The following is a 19,700-nucleotide window of genomic DNA, read 5'->3' as shown; positions in this document are numbered from 1 at the left end:
AGGGGCGAGTACCCGATTTTTCGAGTTTTACTCGACTCGAGTCGCCAAAAATTGTGTGAAACTTCAATATTTTACCAACAAGATCAATATTTTACTAACGCTAAATGCCACATTTAAGTTCTTGAAAGAAAAGCAAACTTTTTACAAAAACCGTAACGCAGCCTCGATCGCGTGATCATTGACTTCATACGTGTACGAGCGTGTGGACGTGTTCATTCATAGACTCAATGTATAAAATCGTAGCGCAGCAGAGACAGTACAAAGAAGAAAAACAAAAGTGTGCATCGAGTGATTTTTAGTTAAAATATTTGAAATTGTAAGTGACTGTGAGTTGTGAAACAATGGCCCATTATCTCGACGATTGCGAAAATTTAGAAAGATTACAGGCCTTGCGAGAAAATGTCGATTGGGAGATGGCGGAGGAGCGACATCGATTTCTCGAACGACTCTATCCCGTGGTCGTTTGTTGGTACTACGAACTTCCAAACCTGCGCGACATCTTTCGAGAGGATGAGATAGAATGTCTTCTCTTGGATTCTTCGGATTTGAAGAGCGATCACAATGACTTCTACTACAGCAATGCAGCAGGAGAAGCATTCATCGATTTCGTAGCTTGCACCGGCTACAGACATCGGGCCCGATTCGACGAGCACGGCAAGCCACTGCTGATCAATCGCACAAGTCCGCTGCACCGAGCGTCCAGAGTCACGCTAAAGTTGCGCACCATCGAGGTTCTTTTTGAAATTTACAACGACTTCCGGGTGAATTACGTCGACGAGGAGACCGGCCTCACACATCTGCACGTGGCCTGTCAATACGGCTTCGACGACGTCGCGAAAAAATTTCTCGAGCTCGGCCAAGTCGATCCCAATAATTGCCGGGAGAAAATGACCGGCGACTCGCCGCTGCACGTGGCGCTACGACACCAGAGAGCCGAAGTCGTCGAGATGCTGCTGAGCCAAGGCGCCGATCCTTATTTGGCCAACGATAAAGGAGAGACTCCTTTGCATGTCATCTCCAATGTAGAGAATATCGACGAAAGCGTCGAGGAGACGTTGGTAGAGATGATAGAGAAGAAACAGGAGGAGATCGACGATGCCCGGAACGGGGTAACACGCCGTTGCACTTGGCCTCGGCCAAGTGTCGCAAGAAGGTAGTCGAGTGGCTGCTGAGACGAGGCGCCGATTTTAACGCGGTCAACGATAAAGGAGAGACTCCTCTGCACGTCGTTTGCCAGAGAGTCGACGTTCGCAGAGCTACGACGCGGATGGGACGGCGGTCCAAGCCGACGAAGCCAATAGTTTGCCGCCGCTGGAAGATGCAGCCCACATCGTGGACGACGCCTCGTTCCAGAGTGTGCACGAAATGTTATCAGCTGATTATTATCAGCAAATAGCTAACCGTACAGATGCCTTTTTAAATTTCCAATTTGGATTATATTCATACGAGATAGCCAACGACGACAACGTAAGTGTTCGGAATAATTTTCAGAGTAATAATGTATGTGTAAATTCCATTAAAACACTGGATGGCTTGTTGAGCGAGTCAAAACGAAACTACGAAAAGCAGATAGCTGTAAGTACTTTCAAAGGTATTGCGACAAATGAGCACTTTTTTCAGGCTATATTCTAGCATAATCTGTCATTTTATCATATTATACTAATGAAAAAAAATGTATATATCGCTGTAATATTGTGTATAATTAATTAAAGTATCTCAAAGTGCTTGCGTTTGTAACCACACATCTACTGAACAAAATGAAACCCCTATGACCATGATTGAATCATCGGTTATAGCTGGATTTTACGGCATAGGTGTACCACTCGGGAGTGTGGGCTTCGTTCATTCGGGAGGGTTCTATGGTGACTGGGACCTCAATTTTGATATTCCAGAATGAAAAACTTTGGAAAAAGAGTGAAAAAACAGAGTTTTCTCTGTATAGTCCAAAAACATTTTTTTTTTGTATTTTTAATAAATTTTTTATAAATGTAGGTTTAATATACCTTTCCCCCCTTAAAAATTAAATAATGATGTTGCATTCAATAATTGGTAAGATGACTCTATCACATACAAAAGGATCTTATTAAAAGTTGAGGACCCCAATGGATTTATACTGATAATTCGAACAAAAAATCAATAAAAAATGATTTGTATAATGAATTATATGTAACTGGTGGTGACTAATACAATCAATTCACTACAGTTGATCGTAATAGATTATATTATTTTTATGAATAGATTTGTACACATGACCTATAGATTTCTCAAACATCGACGGCTAGCATGATTGATAAGCATAGAAACCTGCATCAAAATGATGTTAATATTCATTAATTAATTCGGATAATTAGATAAAATTTTAGTAATTTTTAATCCAGAATTTGAAAATATATTTCAATATATTCACGAGTCTATATTTTATAGTCTAAGCTCTATACATAACATGAATCGAGTGTGACTTCGATTGGATTGGTTCCGCAACACCAGCCGATGCGTCTATAAAGATCGAGTGACATCGAAAATTAACTCGAGGGTTATAAGAGATAATTTTAAGATTTCTCTCTTTATAGTTAGTACTTTCGATGCACACTGTGTTGATATCGAACTGTGTTGCGAAATCAATCCAATCGAAGTCGCACTCGATCCATGTAATGTAGAACCAGCTTCATAATCATAATCCTATGCGAGCGGTACGCGCCCAAAGCATTTCTAGTACAATGGTAAAAGGCTATATGGAAGGATCTAACAATGCACTCTACTACTCGACTACTCTATCTACTCTTTTAAAAAGAGTAAATAACGCAGTTTACTATTTTGAGGTTCGAAAATTACGCTTTTGGGTTTAGAGTGCAGGAAGCATGAATTAATAAATTCAATTGGTTTTATTTAGTTTATTTGAATTTTTTTATAAAAGTACAATATTCAACAAAACAGACATAAAAATATACACTAATTATGTTTATACCCATCACGAGCTTTGCTCGCCAGTTGCCACGAAAATGTGATACAAGTCTTTGTTCATTAGATTGTCGAGGATCATGTCACAGCACTCAAGCGGCAGCCGCTTATGTATCAGATCCCAGAAGGGATACAACGTCCAGCTTTGGAAAAATCTTCTGGATAATTTCTCGCACAGATGCGCGACGACACACGCCTCAAACCCTTCTTTGCGGAGCGTCGACAATTCATCCCAGCAACGGGCGAACTCGAAGTATTCCTTGAAGGTGATTCGTTTTTTCACCTCCTTAGGTCGCAACTGGAGCAGGTCGTAGAGCGATAGACTCGGACTTATCATCGTCTCTTTCGCAAAGCTCGTGACCTCCTCGTGGTCCTGCCAATTAAGAACTTCAAGATCCGCTGACTTGACGAACAATTTGTACTTGGCAAACAGATTCATGATCGTCAGGGCGTCCGATCGGCTAAGCTCGTATCCTCTAGTCTCGAGGCTCTCGACGACGGCCAAAATGCCAGACGTTATTCTTATGTTTGTGTCAACTCTAAATTCATCGCCGAAGTCGAAGAGACTCTCGTTTGGGAAAACGAAGTCAGACAAATCGGCGCCGTGATCCAGTAGAACATCGACGGTATTCGGCAATAATTTCGCTACGGCATACTGCAGTGGGGTCCGACCGTACTGGTCCCTCGCGTCGATCGGCACAATTTCACGTCTATCTTCGATCATTATCTTTAAGAATACCCCCGCCACGTCGTTGCCGTTGGGCACCGAGCAGATGAAGTGCAGCGGCGTCGATTCATCATCTTCCTTGGCCAGATTCGGGTCGGCGCCGCGTCTCATAAGCTGCTCGATCATCTTCTTGTTGCCCCACTTAAGAGCCAAGTACAACGGTGTCTTGCTGTTAGAATTTCGGGCATCGATCTGCAACTGCTGATTTAGCTCATCGCTTACCTTGAAGAATATCTCCACCAAATCTTCGTTGTGCAAACTCTGGGACATAACGTGCAGAGCCGTATTTCCTAGACCGTCAGTCAAATGTGGATCTGCGCCTCGCCTCAGTAGAAATTCGGACACTATTTTTTTATTGAGTGTCAGAGCCAAGTGCAACGGTGTCATACCCGATTTGTCCTTGGCGTTTAACTGTCCCGAATGGTATTTGGCGTTGCTAAGCTCGAATAACATCCTGAGCGATTCAACGTCATTATACCAAATACCCATGTGCAGGGGTATATTTCCATCCTTATTCGCTAATGTTGGATTGGCACCTCTTCTCAGCAGCAATCGCGCCACTTCCTCGTTGACATAGCACAAAGCCAAGTGCAATGGCGTTTTACCCTCATTGTCCTGTGCATCGACTAGCACATGTCGATGTTTTTCGTTGCTGATCTGGAACAGCAGATTCGCCAAGTGATTAAATCTCATCTTGCAAATGATATGCAGAGCTGTCGATCCCTCTTTGTCGGCCAAGTTCGGATCGGCGCCTTTTCTCAGCAACCACTCGGCGATATCTGTATGAAACTTTTCTAGAGCCAAGTGTAGCGCTGTTTTACCCTCCTTGTCCCGGGCGTCGAGCGGCAACGGTTGACGTTTTCCGAGGCAAATCTTGAGGAGTAACTTCATTAAGGCCTTAGAACGATCCATCTTGCATATCAGGTGCAAAACAGTCGATCCCTCTGGATTGGCCAAGTTCGGATTGGCGCCACTCTTGAGCAGCAATCGTGCCACTTTCCTTCTGCCATAGGCCAATGCCAAGTGTAGCGCAGAGTAGCCTGTCTCATGCACGAGGAGATTGGGATCCTGGCCGAGCTCGAGAAATTTCTTGACGACGTCATCGCAGCCGATAGCGCAGGCCACATGGAAATGAGTCAGGCCAGACGAGTCGGTGTAATTAACGTCGAAATCATTGTAAATTTTAAAAAGCTCACGGACCATGATGTCTTTATTAAGACATCCGCTCCTAGCCACATGATGCAGTGCTGTAGTTCGACGCACACGTGGCTTACCGTCTTGCTCAATTTTGGGCAGATCTTTGTAGCCACTATTAGCCACGAATTTAATGATTAGTTCTCCTGAACGATTGTAATCCTCTTCGTCAAAAAAAGTGATGGATTCCGTGAGAAGCCAGTCGATTTCTTCGGCCTGATATTGGCACTTCCAATCGCTGAATAAGAGGTTAAGTTGACAGAGAAAATCCTGTCGCTCCTCTTCAATGTCCCAATTGACTTTTTCACGTAACTTCCTCAAACTGTCAAACTTTTGTTGGTGGAGATGACAACCCACAAATTCGCTTTTGTAAACGCTCATCGTTTGTCTCACTAATTCACGAAAAGCACTTCGGTTGACGCACGATCTTTCAGAACTGTTCACGCTGTGGCGTCGCAATGTGTACTGGTCATATGCATGTATAGTTACTCGTCTATGATCTATTGACTATGCGCGTAACCCGTGACGCCTACAACGAGTCAATTCAATAGGGAACGTTTTGGTTTAGAGACCGTCACTATAGTCAATAAAGTGTAAGGATGGCGGAGTTTTAACAAAAAAATATTAGTTATTTTTTCATACCAGAAACCTGAAAGTGACTATTTCCCGGGCGCTACGCAAAACGGGAAGAACGATTTTTGAACCACTGTGCATAAAAAAACCAAAATTGATGCAAACTTAACAATATAATATAGCGGATGCTATTTGTACATTTGATGAAATTTCGATAAATGAATAGTTCAATTATTGTATAACTACGCATTCGAATTTACAGTAAAAATTAAATTCAAATTTTATATATATAAATTTATAAATGTTTATATGAAAAAAAAATGAAAAAAAAATTCGGAATGATAACTAAAAATGTTGTCTTCATTTTCATACATGTTTGGCATGCTTTTAAAAAATATATTGTTGGAAAATTTATTTTAAATGTTAAAGAAAGACCATTTACCATTTCCAACACTTATATAAACCTTTTTTCTGTATACATTGAAACATGAATGACGAGTGCGAATGTCTCGTTTTTGATCGAGACGGCCGGGCAAGTAGAGTCATGAGTAAGACTTTTTCATACAATTATTAATTTAACATGATCACTATTAAATTTTTCTACTCGAGCTTAGTGTGTTTAACCATAGAGAAAAAAAGTTTCAGTTTGTCTGAATTATAATTGCCAGAATATATTTGATTTCATTACTATCATAGCTAGAAACCGTTTAATTGAAAATTGATATTAGATTTTTCCAAATTGAGAAAAAAATTTGGAGTTAGACTAAAATTATAAGGATAAGACTTAATAAGAAAGTGTAGGAACTGTCATACTTGCACTTATCTAATCTTTTGAAAAAAAGTATTACCGCGATTTCGAATTATTTTATGTTAACCTTAGTAATCTAGCTTCAACGTCCGAAATAAATATGTTAGTTAGACTGTTTTATCGAGTATTTTCATAATTGCATTTTCGATTTTTCAAGTATATTTAAACAATTTTAAAACTAGAAGTTAAAAAATGAACATTTATTGACGAAAATGAATTTACAACTACTAGTCAAATTTGAGATGAAAAATATCCAAATTTTTTATTTGTCACGCAAAAGTATAATTCTAGACAAATTATGATACTTTGCATTATTGACATTTTGACTTCATTTCCAAATTTCGAGAGCTACCAGCAAGAGTATTTTAAGTCCCTCAGGTCACTTTAGGTTATCAATAAATTGCGACTTTCTTGAGGAAATTCAACGCCGAGTACGTACTCATACCTAGTGCCTCGATCTTTAAACCCGGAAACATAATCATGTGAAAAAACGTTGAATTCCCCCAGGAAAGTCATCGCCGAGTCCGCACGCCACCAGATCCACCCCTCTGCGTTCTTGTCGACGATCTCTCGCGTCAATTTCAACGTGCTCCACTTGAAAATGGTTAAATGTTAATTAGTCGATGTATATAGCGCGTGTGTGTGTGTGTTTTTTTTTTCTACTCCACCCCATTCGGACACTCACCGGTATCCGCCGTTAGGCATTGCTTCGGTGAGGCCGGGGTTAGTTGAGCATTTCTGCTACTTCTGTTAGTCGCTGTTTTCCATACATCCCCCATCCGTCGCATAGTGATATGATCAATTGTCGTATCCCCTTTTCCGAGCCGTCTACTGCGTGATCGCACACTGCTGGCATCTCCTCCTGAGTTGGACATCTTTTTAGAACTCGCTGTCAAGTGCCATCTTGTGATGACTTTACCCGAGCCAGTCGACGTTTTTTCACAAGATTATCTCTCCAGGTGGCACGATCGAGGCACTAGGTAAAAATACGGACTCGGCGATGTTTTTCCCCGAGAAAGTTGACGTTTTTTTGCAAGATTATCTCTCAGGGTGGAAGAATCGGTGCTCTAGATATAAATACGTACTCGACGATGACTTTCCTCGGGGAAGTCGACGTTTTTTTGTAAGATTATTTCTTCGGGTGGCACGAACGGTGCACTAGGTATAAATACGTACTCGGTGATGACTTTCCTCGGGGAAGTTGCGATATATCGATAACCTTAAGTGACCTGAGGGACTCGGAATACTCTTGCTGGTAGCTCTCGAAATGTGGAAATAAAGTCAAAATATAAATAATGCAATGAATCATAATTTGTCTAGAATGATTATTATACTTTGGGATGACAAATCAGAAGTTTGGATATTTTTCCTCTCAAATTTAACTAGTAGGTGTAAAATCGTTTTCGTCAATAAATGTTCAACTTTAAACTTGCTAGTTTTAAAATTGTTGAAGTGCATTTTAAAAATCTAAAATGCAGTTATTGAAATACTCGATAAAACAGTCAAACTGAAATATTTATTTCGGACATTGAAGTGTTATGGCTCGTTTGCCAAACATTTATTAATTGTTTAAATCGCTATTATTTCTTGCATTCATCTTCGCTTGTCAGGCGAGCACGAGTGCAAGAGAGCAGGGTAATGAAGAGAAAATGATTACAACACATTTTATATTGCATTACACTTATTTATTAATAATCTTACAATTCATCGAAGATGCTGCTGCTGCTGCTACTGGGTTCTGGCTTCTGAGTGCTGGCTGCTGGCGGTGTTGCTGGCTGGCTGCTGTTGCTGAACGGCTGGTTGGTTGGCTGGCTGCTGGGTGCTGGCTGGCTGACAGCTGTTAGTGGCTTACGATACACTTCACCTTTGCACTGACTCTAGCCGGTCGACTAAACTCGATTGATTTTTTACAGGGCCTACAAAAGCTCCGAAAAAGCTATAAATTTTATGGTAAAAATTATGAAAGTGTATAGAAGCGTCGAAAAATAATTTATTCCGTATTTGTAACTTTTTTTTCGTGTCTGGTGTTTTGAAATGTTGCAGATTTTCCATATGATTCAAATGAATAAATTTAAAAATAAAATCGAATTACTAAATTTATTTGAATTTTGATGTTTTTTTTTTCATTGATCCTATATAAATTCATTCTGCTTGCATTAGGGCGGTTCATTTATAAAATAATTTTTTGTAACTTAACTAATCCAATAGAATCAGAATGATTATAGTTTTAAAGTAAGTTTTCTTAATTGAAAAATTCAAAAAATTGGTTCTCGAATAAATCTCGAAAAATATTTTAATCAGAATATTTGAGGTAAAGACTATTAGTAATAGGCTATATAAAACCATGGACTTTTAATCAATGCAATAAAAACATTCTTTTTTGATTATATGATGACTTATTGATGCAATCAATAAGTGCGTGGAGTTTTTGTTAGTAACGACTTATCCATCGCAGATGATCTACGATGCTAGCAGTGAAATTTTTGACATCTGGTAAGAGTGCCCAGTTTCATAAAATTCCAATATCTCAAAGTGTCGAGATTATTTCGTTGATTATAAAATCAAACTTTTTGGCTATTTTTGTGCAAATAGTTATTCGATTGATTGGTGTAGATGTTCAATAAAAACCAGAAAAATGTTACTGCTAATAATGATTAGGTCTAGTAAACCTTCCTGTGTCAGAATTGGGCCAAGTCAACTTTTAATTTATCAAACAAGTCGACAGGTAACTATGAATACTACTATAAAGACGTACTTCGTCAATAACCTTTATATGGAATTACTTTTTATTTCAGATTATACAATTATCTTTGTCTTACGTTGTTTCGTTGATTTCTATCTATGCTCGTTAAATCGTAGCTCTGAGCAACTATTTGGATAACAAAACCTAGCTACAAAATTGATTCTCAAATAAAACTACATCATACGTTACTGTTTGAATTTCAAAACACGGCCCCAATTATACAGATGTCAAAATAAACTTGTAACTTGAGAACGCGAGAATTACGCTTTGATGCATCGGAAGAGTTCTCCTAAATTTTGACCGCAAATAAAAGTTCATGATTGAATATTTGTAGAAAAATGATTTATTGTAAAATTTATGGTAAAATTAATAATAAGACGCTTCAGATAAAAGGCGATAGCAAGAATAAAATTTTCCCATTAATAATTAATTAATTCTAAGGATGTTACTTCTTATTTTTGTTTCTTCTTGCTCAAAAAATCGATCGAAAAATACTTTTGTCATTTACGTACTGTAGTTCTGTTTGACCATCTAGCGTTATCACTTATTATTGCAAATATGTTTAACTACCTAATATTAATTCGAGTGGGTACGAAATTGAATTACGATTGCGCGTAAAGATATAATAGCGTTTATCAATACAGCTCCATCGAGACCAGAACCTGGGACATTTACCAATTGTATCAGCGCATAATTGAAGTAAAAATTCATTATCGCTCATCCACTGCATATCTTCCCTGCCGAACCTCATTAAGTAATATTCGGGTCAATTTATAGAAACTTTAGATTCGATGTATTATCGTATATGTTCGGTGCGTCGCATTCGGGACGTTACATCCCCAACGATATCCCGAGAAGCCGCGACGAACTGGGTAATATTAAACCCGCTCAAATGGATCCGAGCGAGCGATGACAGGGCCTCGGGGGCTCTGGTCGATGTCCGTGAACCCGATCGCACCAGTAACCAATTTAAACGCATAATATGCTTCTATTGTACATTCACACAATAGGGTGGAAAAATTATCGAAAGGTTTTGTTGAATATGAAGGAAGAATTCATGTAAGATATCGTGACAATAATGGGCACGCAATTATGCTATATCAATTAGCTATGCATGGAAGAACAGTAAAATCCCTAGAACTAAATATATACTTTTCTCGTGGCTCTTGTATTGGCCCGGTTTCTTGGTAGTTCATTTGGGATTCGTAAAAATCATGTCACAATATTTGTCGATTACATTGCAATAAAGAATTAAGGGCAGCGAGTTAAAACAGCTATCAGAATCAGATACATCAGATCTTGAAAAATGTTCCAATAAAATATATACTCTATGTTGGCACCCTTTATGAAAATATCAACCATGTACTTCAACCATACGTATTCATGTAATTACTCTTTATTTGAGATTATACAACTATCGTTGTCATACGTAGTTTCGTTGATGTCTATTTATGAACATTAAATTGTGCCTCTCGAAATGTGATCTAACACAACTTTAAGAGCGACAAGATAATGTAGCACTACTGGGCAAGTAACAATGCAACCTCACAGTTATTAAAAATATGAATCAAGAAACAAACTGATTTCAACTGCAATGCAGAGTGAAACATTGATATGCGATAGTGCGAGTTTTCCGTTGACACATGAATTATTAATAAAGTTCGAGTAATTTTCTCCATTTGCATTTTCAACTTTAAAGCATTTATTATGAATATACAGAGAAAAACAGTCTTGCAAAAAATATGAAGTGCATAATAAATATCATTATAGTCAATGGTAATGTTGAACTATACTTTTAATATGAAATTTTTCGGCCGATACAAAAAAAAAATTAATAATAGACATCTAGGAAATGTAGGAATTTCCACCGACCTCAAAATGAAAATATTAATTTATTAAATATAGTATGTATTTAAATAAAGCTTCAATAATATGTTTACTTTAAAAAGTATGGATGTAACAATACAAGTTTAAAAGAAAAATCGGACAACTTCACACAAGCTCGTTGATGAGGGAGCAAAAAAATAAAATAATTTTCTCTTCTGAAAGTGCGATGAGCGAGAGTTTTAATAAAAACTATGTTATATGATGTTTAATATTATAATAAATTCAACTATTTTAGAGGAAAAAAAGTCGTGCTCCAATCGAATGAGATTTACATTTTAATGCGGTAAAAACAAACGATTTCTAATGTAAAAGTGTATAAAGTTTCAATAAAAATAAAATTTGCTGTGCTGCATTGATTCTCTAGTTTTTTCCAAATGTAGATTAATTCGACGATTTATTTTTTTTCTATGGTTTTTTTCATGATTCGTAAAGAACACGTCGCAATATTAGCATTGAGGACAGCGATCTAAAAGAGTTATCTGAATCAGAAGTACCAGATCTTGAAAAACGTGCGAGGGAAATTTATCCCTTGATAGCACCCCTTATGAAGGCATCGATCACGTGGCTTTTTTTGATGGCATGAGGAAGTATGGGTCATGGATATCATTTGTGTTAGTGATCGTATTTTTCATATCCACGGTAATTTTATTGATCTGACTAAAATTTCACTTATCACAATTGATAAATAGTTATTTTACAGTTTTTATATGCAGCACGATTAAAAAAAAACAACGAATAATTAACCATGAATATAACAATGGAATTATGCATTCAAAATCGTAGATCTCCCCATTTATCCATAAATTCGATCAATCGATAAAAATCCATCTGATTGGATAATCGAGTAGAATTTTCGGGCTTGTAAATTTTTGCGCGCGACTCAAACGTTCTATACGGCAAATTGAAAGACGCGCTCGCACAAATCCTCGAAAGAATTATTGGAAATGCTACGATCGCGCGTTTGAAGATAAAGGAAAAAGGGTAAGCGGGTATCGCGCGGCGCACAGCGATCCCTTGCCTACGAAATGCTACGACTTTTTTTTTCGGGGATACACAGTAGTAGTACAAAGTTGGATTTCACGTACTCGTGCACATCTTAACGCTTGATTTCCTTGTCTTTTTTATTACGATCGTTTGATGGAGCAGAAATCGATTATGCGCGCCGGTACTACCCCAAAATTCTGTCGCGCTCGAATAGATGTTGTACGCGTGTAAGATAAGGGAAAATTTTATTTATACTTTCCTGTTTGTTATAAAAAATTGATTGAGAAAATATTTATTCATCCTATTATCCTTGCAACATATATCTAATAAAAAGTAGATATATGTAGTCGAGAGAGTAAGTCGAGAGTGTAACGATGAAAAATTGCGCGTCCTTTCAAAAGTGTTTATACAAATGTCGAGCGATTCCATTCTGCTCGTGACAATTGCCCTCCCGAAATTCTCGATCTTTTCTTTACGCCGAACCAAATAAACTAGATTCGAAGTGCCTGGGAAGGATGTAAGCGCCCAACGTCGGTGCCGATAACGCCTCAGTGTGCAGAAATGGCCAAGTGTCGTATAAATCTCGTCCCGTATTATATATATAGCGTCGCAAGAGCTCGCTCATTGCCCGCATCGCTCGCAAATCCTCTGATCAATTTCCATTTCACGAATTTCGAGGGGCACACACGATTTGCTCTCTCCTCCTCCTCCGCCGCGACTATATGGATTTTTGAACGTTTTTACTCTATCTCTCTCTGGGTTGAATAAGAAAAAAGATCCGTACTCGAGAGTACACTTTTCGCGCGCGCGCCGTTGTATAAATATCGCGAGTCATAAATCAGCGAAATATACAAAGTATGGCCTGGACGGTGTCGAAAATTTGGTGGAAAGCCGGAGGATAAGATTTGACAAGTCCGATTACATATTTTAAGAAGAGCCGCCGCCGCCCGCGCTGCAAAAGCTTCGAGACATAAATATCGATTCTCTTTTCATGTTCAGAGCCATTTTCGCCGTCTACTAGCGCGCGCGTTATCGAATTTTCATACACTTCAGACAAAGGACGTCAAAAAATGTGAAAAAAAAGGGATAAAAGTTCAACAAATTTTCATTCGTATTACGGAACCTCGAAAAAATCATCTCGATGTAACGAGAAGAACTAGAGGTACTGTATTGCCTTTTTTTCGAAAAAACCCTGCCACCGAACTACTACAATCAGAAAAAAGTGCGTAACTCAATTTTCGTGTGCTAACGAAAAACTTTCGAAACTCGCAGCTGTTATTTGTCGGGGGCCTCGCAAATAGGTATCGCGTCATCCAAAAGAGAGCGCGCGAGATGATTAAAAAAGGGTTTATTATTTTTCGATACTTGAGAGTCTTCTAAATTAAAATTTATCTCTTTTTTTTTCGCGAACGACTGCGCATTAAGAGCACTTTGCGCGCACGGGGCTTCCTTGGGAAAAGTTTTCCGAAAAGTTTTCTGAAATTCTAAGCGGACTGGTGCTGCAGCACAGCTTTACAATCGAGCCATGAACATTAATAGCGACGAGGACGAGGAAATGATCTTTAAGAACGATACAATTAGAGGAAAACTACTGGCTTGGACCATTTTAATATTTCTCTCTGTCCTAAAATCTATTAAAAGTTGTCGATTCGATCTTATATATCTCACGCATTAAACATTATTTAATCCCAAACACCTTTACAATTGTAACGATATAACGATGTAGTCCCTTTGTCCCTCTACTGCACTTGTTTCTGTAATTTAAACTTTTATCATTTTACAATTTTCATTGCTCCTTTCCTCCACCTTTTTTTTTTGTTATCATTTTAAATGAGCTTGACCCGAGAAAGCAATGGGGATAATATCTTTCTCTCTCTTTCTCTGTACTCGTATATAGCGCGAGCGAAAATGGAAAGAAAGCGCCACGGGGCCAGGCAACAGCAGCAGCACTGCAGTTTACCACGAGGTCGGAAAATGAAAAATGAGTCAAGGAGGAGGAGGAGGACGGAGGGAAAAAAAGCCTCGGAGCGCTGTCTTATCGCTGATTGGATTGTTTCGGTGAAAAGACGATAATTGGATATCTGATAAGGAGACGCGCAATAAATATGTATAATCGCGCGGACGATAAATGCTCTTCTCTCTCTCTCGGTTTTTCTCTCCCTTTTCCCAAGCCGCGCGCCACGCGGAGAGGTCTCATCGAGTCGAGATGGGAAAAGTGTATACAGCTCCTCGATTTAATGAAGTATTCTCGGATGGAAAAAAAGTCTTTTTATTTTCATGGATCATTGTGCGGGGTAAACAAAAAAGCGAACGATCGGATAGCGCGATGCCGTCGTTCAATGATATATAAATAATTTTTAATTTAGCGCGTGGCGGTAACGAAGGTCAGTACCGGGATATCATATTTGGATTACAATTAAACAAGGGTCAATCAATTTTTTATTCGATTACGAATTGCGGTTCGAAAATTATCAAGTTCCATATTTGATTACGTGAAAATCGTTTTATTATCAATAACTATATATAGGAGACCCTGAATGAAACGAAGTCCGTTTCTAGTCCAACAATTTATGATTAAGATTGAATTTGAACCGCGAATTTGATTTGCGGTCTATTGGAATTTCATAAACTCGAGAGAATTGTATTCCGTATACCGATGTCAATAAATTTATCATTTGAACATTGAGATTATGAGATATTATACGATATAGTCTGCCATTGTGGTGTGCCTTACAATTGCAGTAATGAGAAAAGAATCGACCAGTTTATTAAGATTTTTTCCATCGTCATCATTCAATTGATATAAATGTACAATGTCGTTTAAAAAAAAATTCTCCTAAATTTTCTGTGGAATTAGTAATATAAATAGTAATGAAAAGCACTCATTTTAAAATATATAAATTTTAATAATTATGTATAGATACACGTATTCATCTTAACAATACAATTTAATTTTATCGGTTTTTAATCGCAATCTCAAGTTTCTAAGTACTTAAAACCAATTCAATATAACACCAAAGACAATGTTACAACGAAAAATTTTACATAATTCTCTTGAGATTTTCATTGAAAAATAAATAAATTTAAAAAACTACGCGATTGTTCAGAAGTATCCAAAGGAAGGCACTCGCGTAGTTTTCACCAGAACGCGTCTAGTACATAGTTCGAGAAACATATTTGAAAATATTAATTTTTACTTTCACTTAAGCTATGCTAATAAAATCATATTGCTAGTACATTATTAAAAAATTTTTGTAGTATTATTTTTATAGAATGTACAAACTTTTTAATTATAATTATGTACTATTTACACGATTTTACAGTATAAAACATGTTACACTTTCTTTGTTCATAAAATTGACAACTTATCGCTCGCTATCAACATTAATTATACCCTACGAATTGCTATTCAAGTATATTGTGCATACTTGAAAATTATTACAAATGAATTAATGACACATTGTTTGCTGATCAAATAATTCTGACTGAACAGCGTTTAGGAACATGGGCACGCTCTGTTGCTGCTGAAGATACCGATCAATCAAATGCGTCAAAGTCGCCGAAAAAGGTGTTTCTATCATATTAACATCATCATCGGTGACAAGGAAAAATAAATAATCACCTGGCGATTCAGCGTACTGACTCGCCAATTTATATTGTCCCTCTTTTGTTCGATCGATTTTCCAACCGGTCAATTGGTAACAAGCCTGTCTGTACTCATGCGATGTGGCCTGGAAAGCCTCTTTCAGTCGAGACATTTTGATTTCGTAATTATTTTGTATTTCGGCAATTTCTGAAAATGAAAACTATAAATTAACCTGATATTAAAGGATTTAATATTTTTATTGAAGAACTTACCTTTGGAATGATATGAAAAAGAAGGAGCAGGGCCTTTTCCAGTACTGCCACTGGACACAATTGTTCGAAGTTGTTCAACCTCTTCTAGTAAAGCTTTCTCCTTTTCTTCAGCTTGTTGTTCAGCTAATGCTGCAGGGTTTAATTTATAATGAACAATTTTTGTATTGATATTGAAATCACCTTTCAAAGCACGATGTGCAATTTCATCTTTTAGTTTTTCATTTTCTTCTTTCAAAAGTTTAAATGCCTGTAAATGCGGCGCACCATCTAAAGCCTCAATATCAGCTTCAAGTTTGGCTACTAGTTCTCTGTTAATGAATTATACTATCTAATACATTTTTGATGATTAAGGATTCAATAACTAAAAATAAGGACTTACCTGTAACTTTCAATTGTGCGTTCAAGAACTGGTATTCTGTCATTAGACACAGAAGGATTTTCATTATTATGATAGGCAGTAATTTCTTTCTCATAACTATCTAGTTGCTGTCTATAACTATCTCGTTCTCTTGTAACAAGCGACATTTTCTTTTGTAATCTAGATACAAATCGAGTTAATCTGTCATGAGAATTAATTGTATCTGTAAGTAGTTTTTTGGTTTCCTCTACTTTAGAATTAGCATTGGCTAAATCTTTTTCCAAGATATTTATTTTTTGACGTAATTCACCTCCTTCTGCAGTTAAATCTAAGACTGCAGATTGTAAGCTCTTAATTTCTCGTCTGACAGCTGAAGGGCCTCCAGATATTCCTAATTCTTCATATTCAGATAATTTAGAAAGAAGCTCTGCTTGTGAAAATTCTAGTTGTGAGACTTGTTTCTCAAGATTTTCTGTACGCTGGAGTCTATAAAAAATGTTTGTAAATTATTTAATTCGCAAAAAATCTGTAGAAAATCATTTGACAATAGTTATAATTACCGGCAATTCAAATGTGCAATTTGTTCTTCTAAGAGAAGTTTTCCTTTCAAAGATTCCCTCAAACTCGTGATCATTGCTCTTGCTTGATTTAATTCTTTTTCCAGCTCATATGCTTGAGCAGCTCTTGCTGTAAATTTTTTACTTTCTTCAATGTGAGATATTTCAGAATTAAATTGTTCAACTTTTACTCTTAAAGCTTGCAATTCTACATTCTGAAGTTCATATTTTTGTTGATCTTTTCTAGCCTCTCGAAGATTTTCTTCCAATTCCAAAATCCTCTTATTTGCTAATTCTAGATTTTCAGTACAAGTAGATAATCTAATTTCTATTTCTGGTCTATCTGGATCTGGTTTAAATGTTCTTTCAACTTCTCTCTCCAATATCTGCTTTAATTTAGCATTTTCAGTTTGGAGGACCATTATTTTTTGTTCCATTTTCATTTTCATCTATTATTTTGAAAAATAATTATTATAATTGAGATTTTGAAATTCAAAAGAGCTTAATGCAATAATTACCTCAGCTAATTCTTTTTCAGCACGGAATTGGGCTGCCTTACTTTCTTGAATTGTTTTTCTTCCTACATCGACTCGAAGTTCTAGCTGCTTTATCATAGTTTTGTCTTGATTCATTTGAATTTGTAAAATTTTTTTTTCCTTTTGAAATAATTCCTCCATCTCTTGGCGAATCTGATGTAATTGCTGAACTGTTGATTCTTGATGAGTGAGTCTTGTTCTCAAACTTATCAACTAAAATTATTAAGATATCGTCAATCAAGTACATCAACTACTTAGTGTAAAGTATTTTGTAATCACTTAAAAATAATTGTCTCACCTCTGCCTTCATCTTGCGCCATTCCCAAGGACTGCTAGGAATAGATTCTGCACTACTTGTGTTGAAAGAGTCACTAATACTGCCTTCAAGCTTCATTCTTTTAGGAGTTTCATGAGTATTGCCAGAACCTGGTTGCGTATTCAAACTAAAATTGTGATGAGGTGCATCTGAGCGCAGTGGTGTGCTGGTTGGTAGATAGGGGTAATTTCCATGTTCAAAATCACTTTCACTCACTTTAACCGATGTGTCTTTACGATCCATCTGAAAAAAATTATAAAATAAAAGTAAATAATACACCGCTATATATTCGCACAAGCTAACCTATAATACGCAAGTTTATGACACTATATTTTCAATATTTGAAACACAAACACAACGATAAATACAAACCTTGATAAACTTGCGCTTCGGCAGGCATCAAACGAACAGAAAACGTTGATTGTTACGACTGTTTTACGCAGGCGATTAGTTGTTTTCACTTCGCTAACTCCAAACGCCGTCAAAAGGCGCGCAAAATTTTGCTTATGCTTAATGCTACACAAATGCTACATACATGATGTTAAGTCTGCTAAAGAGCGAGCTATAAGCGAAACGAGACGTCGAAGTAAGAAATCACTAGCGGAACGCGAAAGAACTAGATCTAGTGAGAGAGAATGTATCGATACCCAGGCAGCAGCACTGCCTTACGCTAACCTGCAAGTGTTCTGCGTATACTTTTCTGCTAAACGCTACGGACGTCTGCGTTGTCTGCCCGTTTACATACGTTGCCACGCTGATATTGCCTATCGGCATAATAAAAACCGTAACCCCAATACAACAATGAAAAACTAATAGTTGTATCCTAATTAGTACAGATCATAGATGTTTGTTATTTAATTTGTTAAGTGTTTTGTATGACAATTTTGAAAAGTTAGATACTCATCGAGTTAAGTCAGATCAAGATGACGTTTAAATACCAAATAGCAATAACGCTTATTAGTTTACTGTCTTTTGCGTGCTGTGTAAGTATTAACTTTTGTCGATCATCTATTGATATAATGGTATTTTTATCATTCATTAATGGTATCTTTGTTATTCATTTTTGACAGAGTGAATTAGATTTTGACGGATGGCTTCATGTCAGACTGTTTCATTCCTTGGATGATGCTCCAGAACCTAATTTTATTGAAAGGGGCAACATTACCATTTCAAGTATTCGCAGTGGAGCTGCTATAACTGCACAATCTGCTATTAGTGAATCTCAGTTACAAAAATTAATGTCTCTGGCTAAAAATAATGGCATGTACAGGTTAAAGGCAACAGTAACAACTTCATCGAATAGCGAAACAAATTTCCTCACTTCTGTACTAGCGGTAATAAAAATGAAGTTTTATTTTTACAATCAAATACTGTTTCTTAACAACTCTATGTTCAATGTCATCTTTGTCATTTTTTTAGTGTAATTTACTGGGCTCTGGTTTGGAGGATTATGTACACATTTGGTTAGATAGCTCAGCCGAGCCAATAGCAGTTAATTTAATAGCCACAGGCCCATGTACTTTAGACGAACCAATGACCAAACAATGGAGTACAGATGTTCAAGTTAAGTATCCAGATGGTGGTCCAGTACCGGATACTGCAACTTACATTCAGAAACTTGAAAAAGAAAAACTAGCCAGAGAAAGCGGTGAAGTTAAAGATAACAGATCATTCTTTGCCAAATATGTAAGTGAATCTCTTCAAAATATTGCATTGCTGAAGATAAATATCAGACAACTAATATCGATTCAATTTTTTCAGTGGATGTACATAGTCCCAGCTTTAATATTCTTTGTCCTCTCGTCCGCTACGAATCCAGAAGCAGCTGCTGCAGGTGGTGGCGGTGGTGGTGGTCAACGCCAATAATTTAGGAAAATTTTTTAAGTTGTATTTGCATTACGTCAAGTAACATTGTTAAAGTTCTGCTTTAACTAGACCAACAAATCGTTATACTGCGTGTAAAAAGTTACAGTAAGCATTTTTTATAAGTATAATGCCTAAATGAATGTGACCCAAAAAAAACCTAAAGAGAACAGTCATGAATTATTATTTGTTAGTGATCAAATTGAAGTCAGATATTATAAAAATCGTATTTACTTCTATCAAAATAAAGCGAGAAATTATAAATTTTGTGCTTTATTGTTAATCTTATTTTGAGTATATACTGCAATACATGAAAATTGGAGAAATATTCAATATCA

General features: G+C 37.0%; 2 protein-coding genes across 2 annotated transcripts; one reads left to right on the top strand and one right to left on the bottom strand.

Annotated features, from left to right (window-relative positions):
* Positions 1 to 14,785: 14,785 nt before the first annotated feature.
* On the bottom strand, positions 14,786 to 18,064 carry LOC106649574 (mitotic spindle assembly checkpoint protein MAD1). Its single transcript, XM_014367034.2, has 7 exons — positions 17,872 to 18,064; positions 17,482 to 17,742; positions 17,166 to 17,396; positions 16,651 to 17,096; positions 16,112 to 16,576; positions 15,733 to 16,040; positions 14,786 to 15,667 (listed from the first exon to the last, which is right to left on the bottom strand). The coding sequence occupies exons 2-7, from the start codon at positions 17,740 to 17,742 to the stop codon at positions 15,324 to 15,326; spliced, it is 2,055 nt and encodes a 684-aa protein (XP_014222520.1). The 5' UTR covers positions 17,872 to 18,064; the 3' UTR covers positions 14,786 to 15,323.
* Positions 18,065 to 18,188: 124 nt separating this feature from the next.
* On the top strand, positions 18,189 to 19,626 carry LOC106649575 (ER membrane protein complex subunit 10). Its single transcript, XM_014367035.2, has 4 exons — positions 18,189 to 18,482; positions 18,570 to 18,833; positions 18,919 to 19,185; positions 19,261 to 19,626. Exons 1-4 carry the CDS (start codon positions 18,423 to 18,425, stop codon positions 19,363 to 19,365), a joined length of 696 nt encoding a protein of 231 aa, XP_014222521.1. The 5' UTR covers positions 18,189 to 18,422; the 3' UTR covers positions 19,366 to 19,626.
* The last annotated feature ends 74 nt before the right edge of the window (positions 19,627 to 19,700 follow it).

This window comes from Trichogramma pretiosum, unplaced genomic scaffold (genome assembly GCF_000599845.2).
Source record: "Trichogramma pretiosum strain Unisexual culture from Peru unplaced genomic scaffold, Tpre_2.0 scaffold149, whole genome shotgun sequence".
NCBI classification, from domain to species: domain Eukaryota; kingdom Metazoa; phylum Arthropoda; class Insecta; order Hymenoptera; family Trichogrammatidae; genus Trichogramma; species Trichogramma pretiosum.
Note: the sequence above shows the minus strand (reverse complement) of the source record. Positions and strands in the feature narration are given on the sequence as shown.